Source organism: Erinaceus europaeus, chromosome 12, assembly GCF_950295315.1.
Source record: "Erinaceus europaeus chromosome 12, mEriEur2.1, whole genome shotgun sequence".
In the NCBI taxonomy this organism is placed as follows: Eukaryota; Metazoa; Chordata; class Mammalia; order Eulipotyphla; family Erinaceidae; genus Erinaceus; species Erinaceus europaeus.
Window position 1 is genome coordinate 11,627,522 of NC_080173.1, and position 19,858 is coordinate 11,647,379.

Sequence of the window (19,858 nt, forward strand, 5' to 3'; positions counted from 1 at the left end):
TATGCTATGTATCTCCTCAGTCTCACTGGAGAATCCTAATATTTATTGATTTGATTTGATATGACAGAGAGAAATTAAGAGGGGGAGGGGAGATAGAGAGATAAAGAAAGAGAGACACCTGCAGCACTGCTTCATCACTAGTGAAGCTTCCCCATGCAGGTAGGGAATGGGGGTTTGAACCCAGGTCCTTGTGCCTGGTCACATATGTGCTCAGCTAGGCATGCCACTGCCTGCTCTCACCCCCCACACTCCCCCCCACTGGAGAATCTTAAGACTTTCCAGGAAAGATTTAGAGACAGAGTCAGGTACAGCCCAGAGGCAAGCAGCATCTCAGGGCACAGAGGGAGAGGATTAAATCCTGGTGTGCCGGTAGCATCTAGGCAGCACAGGGGTCCCAAGGAGTACGGATGTGGCAGCTGGGTGGAGGTGACAGGGAGCAGTGCTGGTGCAGAAGTGCTGATATAGAAGGTAGGGCCCTTCAACCCCTTTCCTCCCCCCCCCCCACCAGAGGTGTGAGAGCTCCTGGGACCTTGTGACCAGGAATAATCAGAATAATCAGAGCAGCCTCAGGAAGTAGCGGGTACCAGCGTAAGTGTGAGCCAGTCTGTTAGCAGAGCAATCGTGCAGTGCAGCAGAAGGCTGGCCCTGATGGAGACAGGTGCAAGAGATCGCCCCCCACACACACACACACACCATGACTCGGCAAAGCCCCTTCTCAAAGAAACACCTCCTATAGCAACAGAGTTCACAATTTCCAAATCTATGCCCTGCAGAAACACTCTTCCAGGAGGTGCCCCCAATAAAGACACATCCCTTGTGTCACTATAACCCAGCAGAGAAACAGCCAGTTTAGATGTACCCCCTAAGGAAATCTAGAAACATGTACCCATGTTCTCTTCAGGAGTACATCTTGAATAGAACGCACACCTCAAATACAGCCTCACTCAATTTGAAAAGTCCTTTTTAGCTGTAACCTCCAATAAAGAAAAACAAATAAATAAACAAAAGACCCTAATATATAAATGACCTCAATGTGGATATATCCCCAATACAGAACACATCCTGTCAGCAGGCTGGGGGACAGCATGGTGGTTATGCAAAAAGATTCTTACACCTAAGACCCCCAAAAGGTCCCAAGTTCAATCCCCAACACTACCATAAACCAGAGCTAAGAAGTACTCTGGTCTTTCTGTGTCTCTCTCACCACTGTGGGGTGAAAATTGCCCATTCTATAGGTAACGTGAAATAATAATATAGCCATAATAATTCTAAGAGTGGTGGGTCAGTGAGATAGTTCAAGTAGTAAAGCCCCTGCATAGCCCAGATTCAAGTGTGTCAGTGGAGGAAATGTGTCTCTCTGTGTGTCTCTGTCTGTCTGTCTGTCTCTCTCTCTCACTAGAAAATGAAAAGTCTCAAAACCCCCGTCTCCTGCCAGCTTAGGCTTCTGGGCACCTTCTGTTTAGCCCCCTCCCCCAAGCTGGGAGTCACCTGGGAGGTTGTTTCTGTCCCAGATATCTGAACCTGGATCATCTCTGACTCCTACTCTTTCTGGAACAGGAAAGACTCTCAGAAGGGTTGTGATGTACCCAAGTCACAGTTCAAAAGTTCAGTGGGGGTGGGGAGGTTGGAACAAAAGGGCTGTTTGTTGTTCTTTTCCTCAAACTCCATGACTGAGTCCCTAGTCAGAGATGAAGCAGGAGCCCAGCTTCAATTTTCTCCCAGAACTTGGGGTGAGAGGGTCTAGAGAGCAGATAGTAGCTTGTTCATCAGCACTTGGCCCCCTGTCCCAGGCTTGTCTGATGCTCTTACCACCATGCACACGTCTCTCCAGGAGGGAACTGCTGATCTAACCATTTGTACCAAGTCTGTACCCCATCTATTGGAAACCCTTCTCCTCTCCCCCCACTCCACAAGTGGGATCATAAGGGATGGGGGTGGTGTTGGAGAAGTTGATGGTTGGGAAGCCCTAGCCTAGAGGTTGGCAGGCTTAACTGGGCACCTCTGAGTTTCTCAGTGAGTGCTAGGCTCTGCCTAGGACACTGGAGGTCCCCATTCAACAACAGCCCACCAATCAGAGGGCTAGGGATGCGCAGGCCATCTCCCCCCAGCAGAGCCCACAGGCACCAATGCAGAGCAGGACTGACACCCTTCTCTCTCCCCACAGCTGTGGATCATGCCCGCCTTTGGGGCCCGCCCACACTTCAGCAACACAGTGGAAGTAGATTTCTATGGCTACTCCCTCTGGGCTGCCATCGTCAACATCTGTCTGCCCTTTGGCATCTTCTACCGCATGCATGCTGTCTCCAGCCTGCTGGAGGTCTATGTGCTGTCCTGAAGCTCCCGGCAGAGCTATGCGGGTGAGGGGCTTGACTTCTGCCCCTACCCAGAGGCCTCTGGGGCCAGAACTCACTGCCGCATTACCACCCACTCCATCCCACCCTCTGCTGGCCCTAGAGTGGAATTTTCACAAAAGCTATTTTTCCAGAATGAGTTTTTCATCTTCAACCAGGACATACCCACGCACCCCAGCATAATCCTGGGGCATAGGGCAACTAGGGGTGGGGGGAACCTCTCTCTGTACTATTTCCAGGATTCAGAAAGACCTGGAAGTGTCAGCAGCCTCAGCTCCATCTCTGATCTCAGTACTGTGGCCTGGCCTATGCGGCTGCCCAGAGCTGGCACCAATAAACCTGCAGCTTGTCCTCCATCCCTCTGCTCTTGTCTCAGCCACGCTATCTGGGATGCTCACAGGAGAGGATGTGGGGAGCTAGAGCTCCGGCTACCTGAGTAGGGCCCTGGGGGATTTTCCAGTGACAAGACTGTTCATGGGTGATCAAGCGAGAATCAAAGACAAGTTAGAAAAGCAGGTACCTGCCTTGTAGAGCACTCACTTTACCGGCCACGAGGGCCAGGCTTGTGATCCTGGCATCACATGGGAGCACCATGCATGGTAAGTGCTGTGGTCTCAGTCTCTCTCTCTCTCTACCCCCACATCTCTCCCCCTCCCCTTTCTATCTTAAATTAGAAGTGGAGAAAGAGTCCATCAGGAGAACTGGAGTAGCACAAAAACCTCAGTGTGCCAAAAAAGAAGAAAGTTCTTTTCAGCTTTTTTTTTTTTTAAGTGAGTACCTGAAAGGGACAAAGTATCCAGGCTGCTATCCTCCTATCCTTTCGCTTCAAGCACCAGGTACATTTTTATGTGTCCCTTGATGCATTAAAAGTTAGGAAGGATGATCTAGTCCAACCACCATTTTACAAGGAAGGCAACTGAGGCCCAGAGGAGAGACATAAGTCCAAGGTCACACAGCTAAAGAGAACCAGAATCTTCCTACTAGAAATAAATACGTTTCAAAGATTTGTTTTCATGCAGCTGAACTTTTTGACAAACACACACACACACACACACACCAATAAAATGTTTCAAGAACCCAAGGTGTATAAGCTCTAGCTTAAAAGCGATGTAGTCCTTGGTTCTCCCCTTACCAACAACCCATGCTGGATTGAAACTTCAGAAGATCATGTGTGTAATCTGTGACTGCTCCCCTGTACTGAGGGGACATGAGAGGCAGGAGAAAGGGGGGAGGGAGGCAGACCACGCCATTCATATTGGTCGTCATTTTAATAACTGGGTGTGTAGTTTTACCAGATGTGTAGTTTTTTTCCCCTCACCCCCAAAACTGAAAAGTTTACACAGAAACTTTCACTGAGTTTAATCACTCACACTGTCCCAGATGATCTCCACAACACATTTTATCTCAGAGTCCAGTCCTTGAGCAGCTTCTAAGAGCAGAGGAAGAAAGTAGAGTACACATTCCAAAGACTGAAGACTGGAGGGGGTGAGGAGCCAGCTGGTTGGACACACTCTCTTCATTGCCTTCTCCAGCACACCACCCCCAGAGGGCACACACCTTACAGGGCACAAGGACCCTGGGTTCAAGCCCCTGGTCCCCAGCTGCAGAAGGCAAGCTTCATGAGTTGTGAAGCAGGGTTGAAGGTGTCTATTTCTCTCTTTCCCTCTCTATTTCTCTCTTTTTAATTTTTTTATTATCTTTATTTATTTATTGGATAGAGACAGCCAGAAATAGAGAGGAAATGAGATGGTAGAAAGGAAAAGGGACAGAGAGACACCTGCGACCCTGCTTCACCAATTGCAAAGCTTTCCCTCTGCAGGTGGGCTCTGGGGGCTGAACCCTGGTCCTTGCGCATTGTAACATGTGAACTCAAACAGGTGCACCACCACCCAGCCTCTCTTTCCCTCTCTATCTCCTTCACCCCCCTCAATTTGTTTCTATCCAATAATTAATTAATTAAAGAAAAAAAGTAGAGAGATGGACTAAAGGAGGGAAGACTGAGATAGGCCGATGGAACTGAGAGCTTGACCAGGGCTTCTAAAAGAAGGGAAAGAATTGGAGGTCAGCCAGTCAGGTGGAAGGGTACAGGGTAGGGTGGCAATGGGGTTGGAGGAGATGGCTTTCTGTAGAAAGTGTGAGAGCAACAGAAAGAGAAGTGTCTAGAGCAGAATGAGGTGGCGGGTCAGAGGCACTACAGAGGGGAGAGATGGGGGAGTGAGCTTTCCTTCCGGTCCACTCACCTCTCTCAGAATGGGGTCTCTTCTGCCCCAAGTTCATATGTGATTCAGGTAGTGAGAGGGTCCGGGCCACGTGGGGAAGTGGCTTTTTGCGAGGCCACAGCCATACCTGGTGACAGGAGGGGGTACAGAAAAAGTCGACCCCAAGGGGAGGGGAAGGGCACCTAAATGTGACCCGAAACACCCCACCACCACCACCACCACCAAGCTCTCCACTGCTGGCCCAAGGACATCGAAAGCCACCCCACCCAGACAGAGGCCCGCCCCAGGTCCCCTGACCTGGCTGCCAGCGCCCGCACCGCCCCCGGCCCCGCCCGCCCGTCGAGGCGCCTCGCTATTGGCTGCGCGCTGCGGGCTGGAGCCCCCGCGGGGTAATGAACGCAGGATTAATGAGAGCCCCAGAGTCAACAGAAATAATCGATGGGCTGCGGAGCTCGGGCGGCGGCTGCGCAGTCCCACGGGGGAGGACGTCGGAGGCCTGGGTCCGGGCGTGGGGACCTTAGCTGGACGGACGATCGGCGCCGCGCCCGCGGTCCCTAGTCAACCCGGGCAATGCCTGCCCCGGCCTCAGGTACGGCGCCCCCGCCCCCACCCCCACCCCCACCCCGCAGCACGAGCGGAGCAACCCCACCGTCGTCACTAACATCTGCCCCTCTCCTAAAGCCGGGTTCAGGGACCAGAGGCTGCAGAGATGGGGGGCCCTGGAGACGGCGACCCTAGCAACCGGAGTAACCCGACCCCACCTCCTTGACAAGAACTGGGGCGCGGGGAACGCGAGGAGGAAAGCGCGCAGAGGCCAGCAAGGCGCGCACGACCAAAAGGGGGCCGCAGGCGCCAGGGAGACCCCGAAAATAACTCAGCCTGGGGGAGTCGGGCGGTAGCGCAGCGGGTTAAGCGCACGTGGCGCAAAGCGCAGGGACCGGAGCAAGGATCCCCGTTCGAGCCCCCGGCTCCCCACCTGCAGGGAAGTCGATTCACAGGCGGTGAAGCAGGTCTGCAGGTGTCTGTCTTTCTCTCCCCCTGTCTGTCTTCCCCTCCTCTCTCCTTTTCTCTCTGTCCTATCCAACAACGACGACATCAGCAATAATAATAATAACAACAACAATAAAAAAACAACAAGGGCAACAAAAAGGAAAATAAATAAATATATATTTTTTAAAACTCAGCCTGGGGGCGGGGCGGGATCTGGAGAGACGGCTGCGTGGACACAGGGTCTGAGGAGTGCGTGTAGCGGCCTTCTCTAGCTCCGCTGTCTCTTGAGTGATTCCGAGAGAAATCTTGAAGTTCCCCAACTCGCGCTCGCTCTGCAGCCTCGCCCAGAGCTGGAGCTGCGCTTTTGGCCCAGCGCTGCGCTCCGACGGGCCGCGGTTTTCAACACCTGCCTTTACCTAGGTCGACCCACAAACCAGCTGGGCGTCGGGCCCTCCCTTGCACTGGTGGCGTGGCGCCCAGGGGCGGACCAGAGGGTGACGGACTCCTACTCAGCAGTTTTTAGGTGCCCTCGCCCTCTTCCGACGCGCCCACCCTGGGCCCACCCTGATGGGGGACCGAATGCATCTCTTTGAGGGGCTCCCTCTAGCGGGCATTGGCGAAAACCCTGGAAAGAGAACATCCACTTACCTTGTCCTTTAGTGTTTCTTTCCCTCTATGCCCCTCGCCCAGGCCAAGTAAAAACTGTCTCTGAGATTCACCTGACCTTCTCAGCCTCTCCATGGTCTGGACACAACTAGCAGGGACTGTGTGAATAGGTAACACGCAGCTTTTGGTGTGCCAGGCATGGCTCTGCATATATTTACATGCATGGAATCATTTAATGTTGACAAAAACCCTACGAGGTAAGTAACTCCTTTGTCGATTCATTCAAGAAATACTTGTTGAGCATTTGCTATATACAAAGTACTTTTCCCTAGTTGTGTATCTGTTTTAAATATGTGGAAACTGAGGCACAGAGAGTAGAGAGCCTAAGTGTCAAAATCTGGGCTCTTAATCTAGTCATTAGGCTACCCTGCCCTGGGAGGGTGGAGGAGATTGTGAGGAGGTGAGATGGAGCAGTGAGGGTTGGGAGAAAAGCAGCAGAGAGGTATGCCTGTGAGACTTGAGCTTGCTCAACCTGGCTAAGCCTGGGAGGAAAGATAAAGATCTCCTGGAAAGTCTCCTCCCACCCTGCCTGGATGGGAAAAGTTTCTTGAGAAGGGTCTCTGTCCACAGTCCTGGTGCTGAAAGTTTCGTAGAAAATGCCAGAGGCGGTCTGCAAACACCAGTGGAATGTTGTGTCTGTGCTAGGTCTGGGAATCCCAGCCAGGCGCTGGACTGTGCCCTGGAGGAGCTCCTGGCCTTCCAGGGAACAAGACATACCCACCCACAGAACCTCACCAGACAGCAAACACCCACTCTCAACAGAGGGGAGTGGCCCCAACAAAGTGGCCACCAGCATGCTTGGGCAGGGAGAGGTTTCCCAAGAGAGGTGCTTAAGGGGGTGGGGGTGGAGGGCAGGGAGGGAAGCAGGAGCTCTCAATGGAGACTCCCGGCACTGTGGGGAAGGTGTGAAATGGAAAATCCTGTGGCGCGTGCCTGGAGAATGACAAAAGGTTAGACAGGGAGGAGCAGCACTAGGGCAGCAATCACAGGAAGACCTGAGAAAAGGGGAAAATCACCTGTAGATGCTTTGAGAGAAGACCAACTTTTTATTATTCTCTTTGCCCCCAGAAGAGAACAAGGTACAAGTACTGTGCAGGTGACACATGGGAGCATGGGGGCCTGGAGAGATGTGTTCCAGAGCCAGATGTGGCTAGGGCCTCTAAATGTTTAGAAAAAGGGGTGGATAGTCTGAAGTCCCTGCAGCTCAGAACCCAGAAGGAGAGATGGAGCTAAGCACAGCTTATTAGAATCAGACGTGATAGTGATGCTCTGAAAGCAAGCCTGGGGCACCAGGGCCCAACTTGGCTGGGAGGTTGAGAGGAGGCTACTTGGAAGAGGGAGCCTCGGCTAAACCCTGCCAGGCAAGCTGCAGTCAGCCGCAGGGCCAGGGCTGGGTATGGGGGTGGCAGGGCGTGGCTGCAGGGCGTGGCTGTTGATAGGAAAGTGAACAGAAGCAATGGCTTTCTGGAAATCGCCAGAAATGGCACAGCCAAGGGGCAAAACAGTGGGATCTGGTGGTAGTGCTGGAGGGTAAACTGAGGCCAGCCCAGGAAGCAATATGGGTTTCTCTGCTTTGAGCACTTAATGGGCTCCAAGTCCAAACTTCCAAGCCAAACCTGCTCTGCCTTGTTTCATTTTGAAAAGCCATGCTAAGTGGTTTGGACTTTAATACCAAGGGCAATTGGTTGCCTTTGCTGAGCCACCAGAAGGGGAGAGTTGAAACAGGCAGGGAGACCAGTCCAAGAGAGAGAGCAAAGGGAGCCCTGGATGAGACTAGTGGTTGAGCTCAAGGCAAATCTGAGTTCTTTTGTGAGCTGTAATGGATAGGCTCAGTGCCTGAGAGGAAGAAAGGTGAGGGCAGAGGCAAAGAGGACATCTTGTTCCCTGCTAAGTATGGGGGTGAAAATGCCACTCGCTGAGATAGTGGGTTAGGAAGCAGACTCCCTGCAGCCTGCAGAATGGGGACAGTGAGCACTTAGTGGTGAGGCCCAGGGAGAGTGCAGGGGAGGGACCAGGGCTAGGGAGGAAGGCTCCCAAGTCAGCTCAGGAGAGGCTTCCCCTCAGCACAGCACCCAGAACCCGCAGGGCCATGCCTGCTCTCTAGATCAACTCTACCCCCACCCCACACCTAGAGGATCTGCAGGAGAGAGTGTGCTGGTGTGCAGGCAGGGACTCTGAGCTGCACTTAAGGAATGAGAGGGATGGTAAAGTTGCCAGCCTAGGTAAAAGCCTGGTAATAATGAGGAAGAAGCAGGAGAAGAGGAAGGTCAGGGATGGCGTCCCCCTTACTGTCCTGGGACATCCAGACATGGCAAGAAGATAACAGTTCTGTTAAGGTCAAGGGCAGGACATTCACACAGATCCCAGTCTATCCCAGGTTCATGACTGACATCACAAGTCAACCTCAGAACTTTCCCTCTAAACTTTTAATGTGCTTTAAAATTAGCCATATATATATATATATATATATATATATATATATATACACACACACACACACATATATATATATATATATATAGCCAGAGATTGAACTCAGGGATTCACGTGTGTGTTCCACTACTAAGCCACCAGTTCAGACCAGTTATATATATATATATATAAGAAACCTTTTTAAATATTAGTTATTTTGGGAGTTAGGCAATAGCGCAGCAGGTTAAGTGCAGGTGGCACAAAGTGCAAGGACCAGCATAAGAATCCTGGTTCAAGCTCCCAGCTCCCCACTTGCAGGGGTGTCACTTCACAGGCGGTGAAGCAAGTCTGCAGGTGTCTTTCTCTCTCCCTGTCTTCCCCTCCTCTTTCCATTTCTCTCTCTCCTAACAACAGTAGTATCAACAACAACTATAATAACTACAACAACAATAAAAAACAACAAGAGCAACAAAAGGGAAAATAAATAAATATAATTTTTTTTAAATTTTAGTTATTGTGGTCTGGAAGGTGGCGCAGTGGTAAAGCTTTAGACTCTCAAGCATGAGGTCCTGAGTTTGATCCCCGGCAGCACATGTGCCAGAGTGATATCTGGTTCTTTCTCTCTCCTCCTATCTTTCTCATTAATAAATAAATAAAATCTTTAAAAATTTAGTTATTTATTAATGAGAAAGATAGGAGGAAGGAACCAGATATCACTCTGGTACATGTGCTACTGGGGATTGAATTTAGGATTTCATGCGTGAGAGTCCAGTGCTTTATCCCCTGTGCCACTTCTCAAACCACTTTTATTTATTTTTATTAGTGATGGCTCACAAGCTCATAAGATTCCTACAGTTGTTTTGTTTTTAATAGAAGCGTGAGATAGAGAGAAATGTGGAGCATTGCTCCTCCAGAAATAGTGTTCTGCTGTTTTGTCTTTATCACTCTTGTGTCGTGCTGGAGTTTGAACTCAAGGCCTCACGCATGTGAGATAAATGCTCTACTTCCAAGTCACTTCCTCAATCCCTTAAGTTACATTTGTGTGTGTGTGTGTGTGTGTGTGTGTGTGTGTGTGTGTGTGTGTGTGCGCGTGCGTGCATGCAAGAGCCTTGTTCATGTGCTCTGCTTATCCCAATGCTCAGAGTGTATTTATCATTCTTGTATTTTATTTATTTATTTATTGCCTCCAGGGTTATTGCTGGGGCTCGGTGCCTGCACTGGAGGCTATTTTTTTCCTTTTGTTGCCCTTGTTGTTTATCATTGTTGTCATTATTGTTATTGTTGTTCTTATTGCTGTCGTTGTTGTTGGACAGGACAGAGAGAAATGGAGAGAGGAGGGGAAGACAGAGACGGGGAGAGAGACATCTGCAGACCTGTGTCACCTCTTGTGAAGTGACTCCCCTGTAGGTAGGAAGCTGGGGGCTTGAACTGGGATCAAACCAGGAGCTGATCCTTAACCCACTTAACCCACTGCACTACCACCTGCCCCCCCATTCTTGTATTTTAGAGAGAGAGAAACAAAGGCATCACAGCACCACTCTATCATCCAGGAGCTTCCTCTGTGCCATGGTGCTTCTGTGTGATGTTGGGGTCTGTGGGGCAGATGCTCTACCATGTAAGCTATATGTTAGCCTCTAAAGTTACTATTAATAACACACTTTATGCATTTTTATTTTTATTTTTTTTAATAACCAGAGCACTGCTCAGTTCTGGTTTATGATGGTTTGGGGGATTGAACCTGGGACTTTGAAGCCTCAGGCATGAGAGTCACTTTACATAACCATTATGCTATCTACCCCCAGCCAACTCATGTATTTTTTAAAAAATATTATCTTATTCCCTTTTTGTTGCCCTTGTTGTTTTATTGTTGCAGTTATTACTGTTGTTATTGATGTCGTCGTTGTTGGATAGGACAGAGAGAAATGGAGAGAGGAGAGGAAGACAGAGGGGGAAAGAAAGACAGACACCTGCAGACCTGCTTCACCGCCTGTGTAGCAACTCCCCTGCAGGTGGGAAGCCGGGGGCTTGAACTGGGATCCTTCCACTGGTCCTTGTGCTCTTTGCCACATGCACTTAACCCACTGTACTACCACCCGACTCCTAACCCACTGTGCTACCACCTGACTCCCAATTCATGTATTTTTAAAGATTTATCTTATGTATTAATATGAGATAGAGGGGTTGGGCTGTAGTGCACCCAGTTGAGCATACATGTTACCATGCACAAGGACCTGGATTCAAGACCGCTGTCCCTACCTGCAGGGAGGGAAGCTTCACAGGAACTGTCTCTCCTTCTCTCTCTCAATTTTCTCTCTGTCTTTATCCAGTAAATAAGAAATAAAAATAGAAAAAAGAAGGGAGTCAGGCGGTAGTGCAGCGGGCTAAGCACACATGGCACAAAGCCAAGGGACCAGCATAAGGATCCCTGCTCGAGCCCCCAGCTCCTCACCTGCAGGGATCCTTATGCTGGTCCCTTGGCTTTGTGCCATGTGTGCTTAGCCCGCTGCACTACCGCCTGACTCCCTTCTTTTTTCAAAGCACAAGGACCCATGTAAGGATCCCGGTTCGAACCCCGGCTCCCCACCTGCAGGGGAGTCGCTTCCCAGGCGGTGAAGCAGGTCTGCAGGTGTCTGTCTTTCTCTCTCCCCTCTCTGTCTTCCCCTCCTCTCTCCATTTCTCTCTGTCCTATCAACGACAACATCAATAACAACAATAACTACAACAACAATGAAAAACAACAAGGGCAACAAAAGGGAAAATAAATAAATATAAAAAATATAAATATAAAAATATAAAGAAAGAAAACAGGAGAGAGAACCAAAGCATCACTCCTGTACATGTGATCTAGGGGTCAAACTCAGGGCCTGATGCTTTCAGATCCAATACTGTAAGTACTCCACTTCCCAGGTCACAATAATATGTTTTTTTTTAAAAAAAAACTATAGCATCAAATCATTCCTGGTTCTAAATCCCTCCTCCCTTCCCTGGGAGAAATTCCTGCAATGAATCCAGTGGGACTCCTCTAGAATTTGGGAAAGGAAGTTTATACAGAGCTTCTACACCCATCATGGAGTAGCACTTCAGATTACCTTTTCTCACCAAGCCCCCAGCCAACCTCAGGGTCCTTGTCAACACCACACACTCGGCAGTCATTGTCCAGGGCCCAACTTGTCAGAGTAAGAACTTGCGAGAATACCTACTTGTTCTCCGTGACCTCAGAAGTAAATTCCTCCCAGAAAGCAGTCAGGCACACACTACCTTTCAGTGGCAAAAGAAGAAGGGAAAAAAAAAAGTCTTGGAAACTGCCTGGGTCTCCCTGGGTCTCTGACAGAATTTACTGTTTCACTTTAGAGTCAGGTACAGGGCAGGTGGTAGGGGTAGATGCTCAAGCCTGTGGAAATGGTCCCATTGTTTGTGTGGAGCACGAGAGGTTCTCATATCCCCTGGACTGTTTGCGTCTCTCTGGAATGTAGACAGAATAGCTGCTATTATTTCCAAAGTCCTGGCCAGAGTGGTTGCATAACTCACTGTACGTCACACAGCCTTTGGAGACAGGAGTGGGACTGAACCCATAACAGACTGGCAGCTACCCAAAGTCCCCTTTCCATCTCCAGCTCCTCCTGAGGCCTCACCAGCAGCCACCCCAGAAGCACTAGAAACCGACACAGCTGCAGTCAAGGAGAGCCAAGCAGATATGGGTGCCGAGGAGACTGGGGCACCCATCTCCCCCCGTCAGAAGTCATGGTTGGTGAGGCATTTCTCTCTGCTGCTTCGGCGAGACCGGCAGGCCCAGAAGGCAGGGCAGCTCTTCTCCGGGCTCCTGGCCCTCAACGTGGTGTTCCTGGGAGGTGCCTTCATCTGCAGCATGATCTTCAACAAGGTGGCCGTCACGCTGGGCGATGTGTGGATCCTGCTGGCCGCGCTGAAGGCCCTGTCTCTCCTTTGGCTCCTCTACTACTCAGTGGGCACCACACGCCGGCCCCACGCCGTGCTCTACCGGGACCCCCATGCAGGACCAATCTGGGTTCGGGGTGAGTGTGGGCTAGCCTATGGGGGAGCAGGGGTGGGGAGGGAGAACCCACTCTGGGGTGGGAACAGGAAGATGTCCATGCCTCCTGGCCTGGCCAGGCTCCCTGGTGCTCTTTGGAGGCTGCACCGTCTGCCTCAGTGTCTTCCGTGTGGGCTACGACGTGAGCCACATCCAGTGCAAGTCCCAGTTGGAACTCATCTTCCCTGCCATCGAGATCGTCTTCATCAGCGTCCAGGTGATGGCCTCTCCTCTCCCCGTGCCTCCCGGCACACCCCTCCCACAAACACACACACCCCTCCCTGTGCCTACGGGCAGAGGTGCCTACACAGCTTGGGGTCTGTGCTCACACACAGCGGCCCTCTGTGTGTCCACATGCCTGGCATACTGCACCAGCATGTGTGTCGCTGGTGTGCGGGCACCTAGGAGCTTCTTGTAGCTCAGTTCACATGCCCCTCCAGATGAACAGAGGACTCTCTTTTCATTTACTATCTTTAATATAACACTTCATAACTTTATATTATTTATTTATTATAACAGAGACAGAGAAATTGAGAGGAGAGGGGAAGATAGTAAGGAAGAGAGAAAGAGAAACACCTGCAGTACTCCTTCACTGCTTGTGAGTCTTTCCATCTGCAGATGGAGACCTGGGGCTTGAACCCAGGCCCTTACGTACTGTAACATGAGTGTTCTACTGGGTGTGCCATACCCAGCCCCCCCACACACCTTTTTTTTTTTTAACCAGAGAACTGCTTAGCTCTGGCTCATGGTGCTTGGGATTAAACCTGGGACTCCAGAGCCTCAGGCATGAAAGTCTGTTGCATAAGCCAGTATGATATGTCCCCATTCCGAACACAGTAGTAATGAGTTTCTAGGGTAAGGGAGGTGGCTCAGCAGTGGGGCTCGTGCCTTGCATGTGTGAGGCCACGGGGGTGATTCCCAGAACCACATACAAACAAAAAAGAGAGAGCATCATAAATGGCAAGAAAAGTGTCTTGGTCGGTCTCTCTCTCATATGAAAAAATAAGAGTGAGGCCAAGAAGTTAGCACCAGTGATAATGTAACATTCTAATTTCTGAGTCACCAGAGGTCCCAGGCTCAGTCCCTAGCATCACAATAAGCCAAAGATGAGCAGTGCTCTGGTGAGAAGGAGAAGGAGAGAAACTAACAATGAGTACCCAAGTCCCTTCTGAGTTCTTGTTTGTACCGGGTGTTACTGCGCAGGGTTTTCATTCCCATCCTTTATTTCCTCACTAAGTGGCATTTCTGCCGAGAGGTAAACATCTCGGTCCTACTTTAGAACTGAGGTGCCTGAGGCTCAGCGATCTTTTTGCCACTGGCCCAAACGGTCACATGGAAGCAAGTGGTGGACCCCTGCTTCCGGCCCAGGCAGCTGGAGCTCAGCCCCCATCCACCATCTCCCCACCTCCAACCCCTGGGCTCAGGGCCCCCTCTCTTTCAGACCTGGGTGCTCTGGAAGCACTGTAAGGACTGTGTTCAGATACAGACCAATTTCACCAGGTAAGCCAGTGGGGCCTGCCCACCCACCCCCACCCCCACCCCAATGATTTCCCTGGACTGGGTAACCCTGGGGACAGGGGTCAGTCTGGGAATGGGTCCCCAGGGCTGTCTCTCCTGGAGAGTCTGATGGGATCTGGACAGGAGACACAGTGTTTGCCCCCCAGGTGGTGATGGGGAGGGTCTGGAGCCTCTGCTAGGACAGGTTGGTAGAATTTGGCCTTTCCTCCAGGTGTGGCCTGATGCTGACACTGGCCACCAACCTGCTACTGTGGGTCCTGGCTGTCACCAATGATTCCATGCACCGTGAGATAGAGGTTGAGCTTGGCGCGCTCATGGAGAAATTCTCAGGTACAGAGAAGAATGGGACTTCCCTGCACACATCCAACATGTGCGCGCGCGCGCACACACACACACACACACACACACACACACACACACCCTACATTCTCTCCAATGGGAGGCGCTCAGTGAGTCTATAGAGTTAGGAGCAAACTCTAGACACCAGATCATGACTACACAGAGCACTGACGTAGGCAGTGGCCCCCACCCTGCCCCATGAGGGGCGGCCACCCTGCAAGCCCCATGGAGGCTTTATCTAGCTGTCACCGAGCTAGCCACAAATCCTGGCTGAGCTATTCACAGATAAATCCAGGAATGTACCCCACCCCCTGGTATTTGCATTCTACTTGCAAGAAACAAAAAGGCCTTCTGGAGGTAAAGGACATTTCTGGCCACAAAGACACCACCCCCATACTCATCCATGTTCCTAGTCCAACCTGCCCCATAATCCTAAATAGGGACATCATTGTGGGACCCCACCACACCTGTTTATATACAACGCCCCCCCCCAACAGGTGGCATCACCATCCTGACCTGTGTACAGCCAGGCCTGCCCAGCACACTCATTCACACACCCAGAGCATAAATCAGGGCATGCTATACACTATGGGCTTTCTCTACACCCCAGAGACAGTTTTCAAAAGAGCTGTGTAATGAGCACTTTGGGCAGATAACATCATGAGACATTATTATCATTATTACTATTACTATTACTATTATTATTATTATTATTATAACATTCATGCTTGAGATCCAGGGCATTATGTTTTAGTGCTCTGGTGTCTCTGTCTCTCTCTCCCATAAGTTTTTTAAAAATTAAACTTACATGAGTAGAGGTTGACAGAGCCATCACCAGTTAATGCTTAACATTCTGCTATATTCACTTTAATTTTGATGAGCTACTTTCATGTCTGAAATCGTGGCATTTCATCGCAAGACATTTCGGCATGCATCCCTTCAAAGATTTCCCTGCACTGTGGCAATGCTATTAGACTTCTTAACAGAATTCCCTAACATCCCACCTTTATAGTAGTCTCTATTCCCCCTTCATCAGCCAGCCCGTGAACTGTTTCTTAGGGTGGCATGTTTAAATCTACAGTGTATTTGGTTATTCAATCTCCTTGATCTCTTTCCTTCCTAATAAAGCCGAGATTTGCTTCCTAGTGGTGGCATTTAACTATCTCCCTCTCCCTGTTTTTTCTAGACTCTGAAAAGAAGGAGCAAAGTTTTGATTAGATTCAGGTCAAGAACATTTGTCCCCAGTATTCACAGGTGAAGCTGTGTGCTTTGTAAGGTACCTCACTGAAAAGCTGTGTCTGGACCCCACCCGTACCCCCCACCCTCCACCCCTGTGCATGCTACAGGGGCTTCTGATGTGATGGCCGGCTCCTCCCAGTATAAAGTTACAGACTTGGAGGCCAGGCAGTGGTGCGCTTGGTTAAGCACACACATTACAGTGCACAAGGACCAGGTTCAATTCCCCTGGTCCCCACTTGTGGAAAGTTTCAGGAGTATTGAAGCAGGACTGCAGATCTCTCTCTGTCTCTCTCACTATCTCCCCTCCCCTCTCAATTTCTCTCTGTCTCTACCCAATAATAAAAATAAAGATTTAAAATAAATAAAATAGACCAACAGAAGGATCCCGGTTCAAGCCCCTGGCTCCCCACCTACAGGGGAGTCGCTTCACAGGCGGTGAAGCAGGTCTGCAGGTGTCTATCTTTCTCTCCCCCTCTCTGTCTTCCCCTCCTCTCTCCATTTCTCTCTGTCCTATCCAACAACCATGATATCAATAACAACAATAATAACTACAACAATAAAACAAGTGCAACAAAAAGGGAAAATAAATAAATATTAAAAAATTATTTTAAAAAAAGACTTTAAAATAAATAAAATAGTTGCAGGTCCCCCCCCTTACACCCAGCAAGTAATCTGTAGAGACAACATTTGGCACCAGAGACATTGTGTGTCCAATTACTTCTGTAACCTCGGCGCCTAATCTCTTGGATCCCTTTGTACAGAGATGGGATTTCTGATTTCTATCTCTGGGCCTTGGTTTCCAGCGCTGTCAAATGGGTCTCCGGGTCCCTTTCTCCTCTGGCATCCTCCAGGGGGTGAAGCGGACTGACGTGTGCAGCTGGGTTCACCCTGCTGAATGTCTGTCCCCCCCGCGCCCCCCCCCCACACACCTCACAGGCAACGACACCTGCCACTGTCTCAATGCCACCGTGTGCGAAGTTTTCAGGAAGGGCTACGTCATGCTCTACCCCTTCAGCACGGAATACTGCCTCATCTGCTGCGCGGTGGTCTTCGTCATGTGGAAGAACGTGGGACGCCGCCTGACCCCCAACTCGGGCACCCACCCCCGCTGCGAGGCACCCTTCCACCTGCACGGGGTCATCTTCGGGCCGCTGCTGGGTCTGCTGGTGCTGGTGGCCGGTGTGTGCGTCTTCGTGCTTTTCCAGATCGAAGCCAGCGGCCCCACCATCGCCCAGCAGTACTTCACCCTCTACTATGCCTTCTACGTGGCCGTGCTGCCCGCCATGAGCCTGGCGTGCCTGGCGGGCACGGCCATCCATGGGCTGGAGGAGCGAGAGTTGGACACACTCAAGAACCCCACCCGCAGCCTGGACGTGGTGCTGCTGATGGGCGCGGCGCTGGGCCAGATGGGCATCGCCTACTTCTCCATCGTGGCCATCGTGGCCACCCGGCCCCACGAGCTGCTCAACCGCCTCATCTTGGCCTACTCCTTACTGCTCATCCTGCAGCACATCGCCCAGAACCTCTTCATCATCGAGGGCCTGCACCGGCGCCCGCTTCCAGTGGGGGTGCTGCCCGAGGCTAAGGGGGAGGCCGACGAGGGGCCCCGCAGGGGCTCCCTGCTGGAGCTGAGCCAGGGCCTGAGGAGGGTCTCGCTGGCCTACATCCACTCCTACAGCCACCTCAACTGGAAGCGGCGAGTGCTCAAGGAGATAGCCCTCTTCCTCATCCTCTGCAATATCACGGTGAGAGGCATTCAAGGGAAGCGTGGGCGTGGGACTGGCTGGCAGGCCGGCCCTGGAAAGGTGGGGGCCAGAGGACCAGAGGACGGCCACCAGCAGCTGCCCCAAGGCATCTTGGCTTGTCCCTTTGATGACCAAAGCCCCCTGCTGTGTAAGAGCAGAGTGTCCCCACACCTGCATGCATGGGTGCTCTTTCTAAACAGGCACGTATGAAGTCTGCTCTTGGGAAGCTTACTGTTTAACTGGGGTGATGAGGACCCGGGAGAGAGAGGGAGGGGGTAGCTCTGGAGTTACCAAACAAGTACTAACTAAACTCTGTCCAAGGAAGAGATCAGAAAGTGCCTAGCTTTCCTTTTTCTTTGTTCTTTCCTTCCTTCCTTCCTTCCTTCCTCCCTCCCTCCTTTCCTTCCTTTCCTTCCTTCCTTCCACTCACTGAGGCTTCACTGACTCTGTCAGCTGGCAAATAGAAAGATAGAGACAGGAAGAGGAAGAGAGGGAAAGACAGCATAATACCGAAGCCTCCTTAAGTGTGGTGGCAGCAGCTGGGTTCCAGCCAGGGCGTGAACATGACTGACCAAGTGTGTTATCCAGGTGAGTTTTCTTACCAATCTGCAAGTGCCTAGTTTCCTAAAAATCCTCTAGTGAAAGGTTCTCTGCTGACAGCTGCTAAGCCCTCGCCCACCTCTCCATCTCTGTAGTAGGTAGGCACTGACACTGTCCCTTGGCTTATTTGATCTGCCCATGGTGGCCCCACACCCTGTAAGTGACAATACCTGGACAGCTCAGAGTCATGTGACCCTGGAGAGGTAGACTGCCGAGAGCATGGTGGTGGTGCAGCTGGCAGAGTTCAAGTTGTGGCCTGGCCCACAAGTGCAATCGTTTCTCAGGCAGGGGAGGGGAGTCCAGTGGCCCAGGAAGTCTCCATGAAAGTTTGATCTGAACCCTGAGAAATGGGAAGAACTTGGACAAAAGTTGAGGTGGAGTCGGGGTGTGAGGGGCAGAGTTGTGACCAGCAGAAGAATGAGGTCCATGGATGTATCTCAGGGGTCAAAGCAAGCCTTGCATGTTTGAAGCTTGGGATTCAATCTCTGGCACCCCACAAGAGAATGAGGCTGAGACCAGAAGACAGGAGAACCCAGCTAGACAGAATATATGGTACCTGACTGATGGCAGCCTGTGGTCTCTGGATCCATATGCCAAGGAGGTGGCTGTGGTCTGGTGGATGGGGGCGGGGGGAGCTGGCTGGCTTTGTAAGCCCAGGGGTGAAGTGTGGGGGTGAAGGGTGCTGGTGAAGCTGCAGGTTCTGGGGTCTCTCCTTTGAGCTGAGTAAATTGGGGTCCTAGAGAGTTCCGCCCCACTCAACCACACCCCCCATCTCATCCCCAGCTGTGGATGATGCCTGCATTTGGCATACACCCGGAGTTTGAGAATGGCCTGGAAAAGGACTTCTATGGCTACCAGACGTGGTTCACCATTGTCAACTTCGGCCTGCCCTTGGGGGTCTTCTATCGCATGCACTCTGTGGGGGGGCTGGTGGAAGTCTATCTGGGGGCCTGAAGCTCCCCCAGGGAACCTACTCACAGCAGAGCCTCAATCAGTCCAGCTCAGGGTCATGACCCCCCCCCCCAGTCCCCCATGACTGCTCTCCAGGAGGGAGTCAGTGCAGAGTCTGGGAAGTTTGGGGAGCCCCTAGCCAGCCAGCCCTAAGGGACCTTGCTGCTAGGCCCAGAGAGCCCTGGAAACCAGCAGTTTGAAGGCAGCCCTGCCCCTTTGGCCCCACACACCCTGTCTTGCTAATGAGCTCCTTAATTAGCTGCCAGGCAGGGTTCAACAGCTCTCTCTTTCTCTGCCATAAACCTTGTTTGTTTGATCGATTGTATTCAGGCTTCGTGGCATTTGTTCCTGGGGACAGAGCTGACACTCTGGGTCAGGTGGGAAGAGACGAGCCTTCTGGGTAGGGATGTGGGGTTGTGACAGTCCTGTTTCTGGACCAGGAATGATAAAACCAGTCCTCCCTTTGCTATGGGGGTGGGTGGGAAGAGAGGGGCTGGGCTCTCAAACCCCCCACCCTTCCCCCAGGACATCCTCTCTAGGAAGCAGCCATGGGTGACTACAGCAGGCTGGTGGTGTGGGACCTGTGGTTTCTGACTGCCCCTTGTCTAGCCCCGGAGAAGAGAGAGGGCAGTCACTGACAGCCCATCCATCTCCCTAAGCCCAGAACAAACAGTGCTCAGGGCAGGGCCCAGGGTGAGGCCCATGGAGGACAGCCCTGGCCCCTGCAGGAAAGGTTTTCCACATGTCTAGCCCCTTCCCCATGAAGCCAGGCAGGGGCAA

At 51.4% G+C, this 19,858-nt stretch overlaps 2 protein-coding genes across 5 annotated transcripts in view; both read left to right on the plus strand.

The window, feature by feature from the left end:
* Positions 1-3,355, plus strand: part of OTOP2 (otopetrin 2) — a 30,895-nt gene extending 27,540 nt beyond the window's left edge. For all 3 annotated transcript variants that reach the window (XM_060202720.1, XM_060202721.1, XM_007524683.2), the window contains one exon: positions 2,165-3,355. In XM_060202720.1, the coding sequence (XP_060058703.1) occupies positions 2,165-2,335 (171 nt within the window). In that variant the 3' untranslated portion in view covers positions 2,336-3,355. The remainder of the gene's footprint in view (positions 1-2,164) is intronic.
* A 1,558-nt stretch (positions 3,356-4,913) lies between these two features.
* Positions 4,914-19,403, plus strand: OTOP3 (otopetrin 3). Of its 2 annotated transcripts, XM_060202711.1 has the most exons (7): positions 4,914-5,159; positions 12,253-12,669; positions 12,767-12,903; positions 14,128-14,186; positions 14,416-14,534; positions 16,719-17,527; positions 18,911-19,403. In XM_060202711.1, the coding sequence occupies exons 1-7, from the start codon at positions 5,141-5,143 to the stop codon at positions 19,079-19,081; spliced, it is 1,731 nt and encodes a 576-aa protein (XP_060058694.1). In that variant the 5' UTR covers positions 4,914-5,140; the 3' UTR covers positions 19,082-19,403. The 2 variants fall into 2 exon arrangements, with proteins under 2 accessions (XP_060058694.1, XP_060058695.1); XM_060202712.1 differs by lacking the exons at positions 4,914-5,159; positions 14,128-14,186; positions 14,416-14,534.
* The last annotated feature ends 455 nt before the right edge of the window (positions 19,404-19,858 follow it).

Bases quoted from the DNA above. Each gene is read 5' to 3' on its own strand.
- OTOP3 (XM_060202711.1), top strand. The intron at 12,670-12,766 runs GTGAGTGTGGGC...TGGCCTGGCCAG, and splicing joins AGGACCAATCTGGGTTCGGG to GCTCCCTGGTGCTCTTTGGA. The intron at 12,904-14,127 runs GTGATGGCCTCT...CCTCTCTTTCAG, and splicing joins TCGTCTTCATCAGCGTCCAG to ACCTGGGTGCTCTGGAAGCA.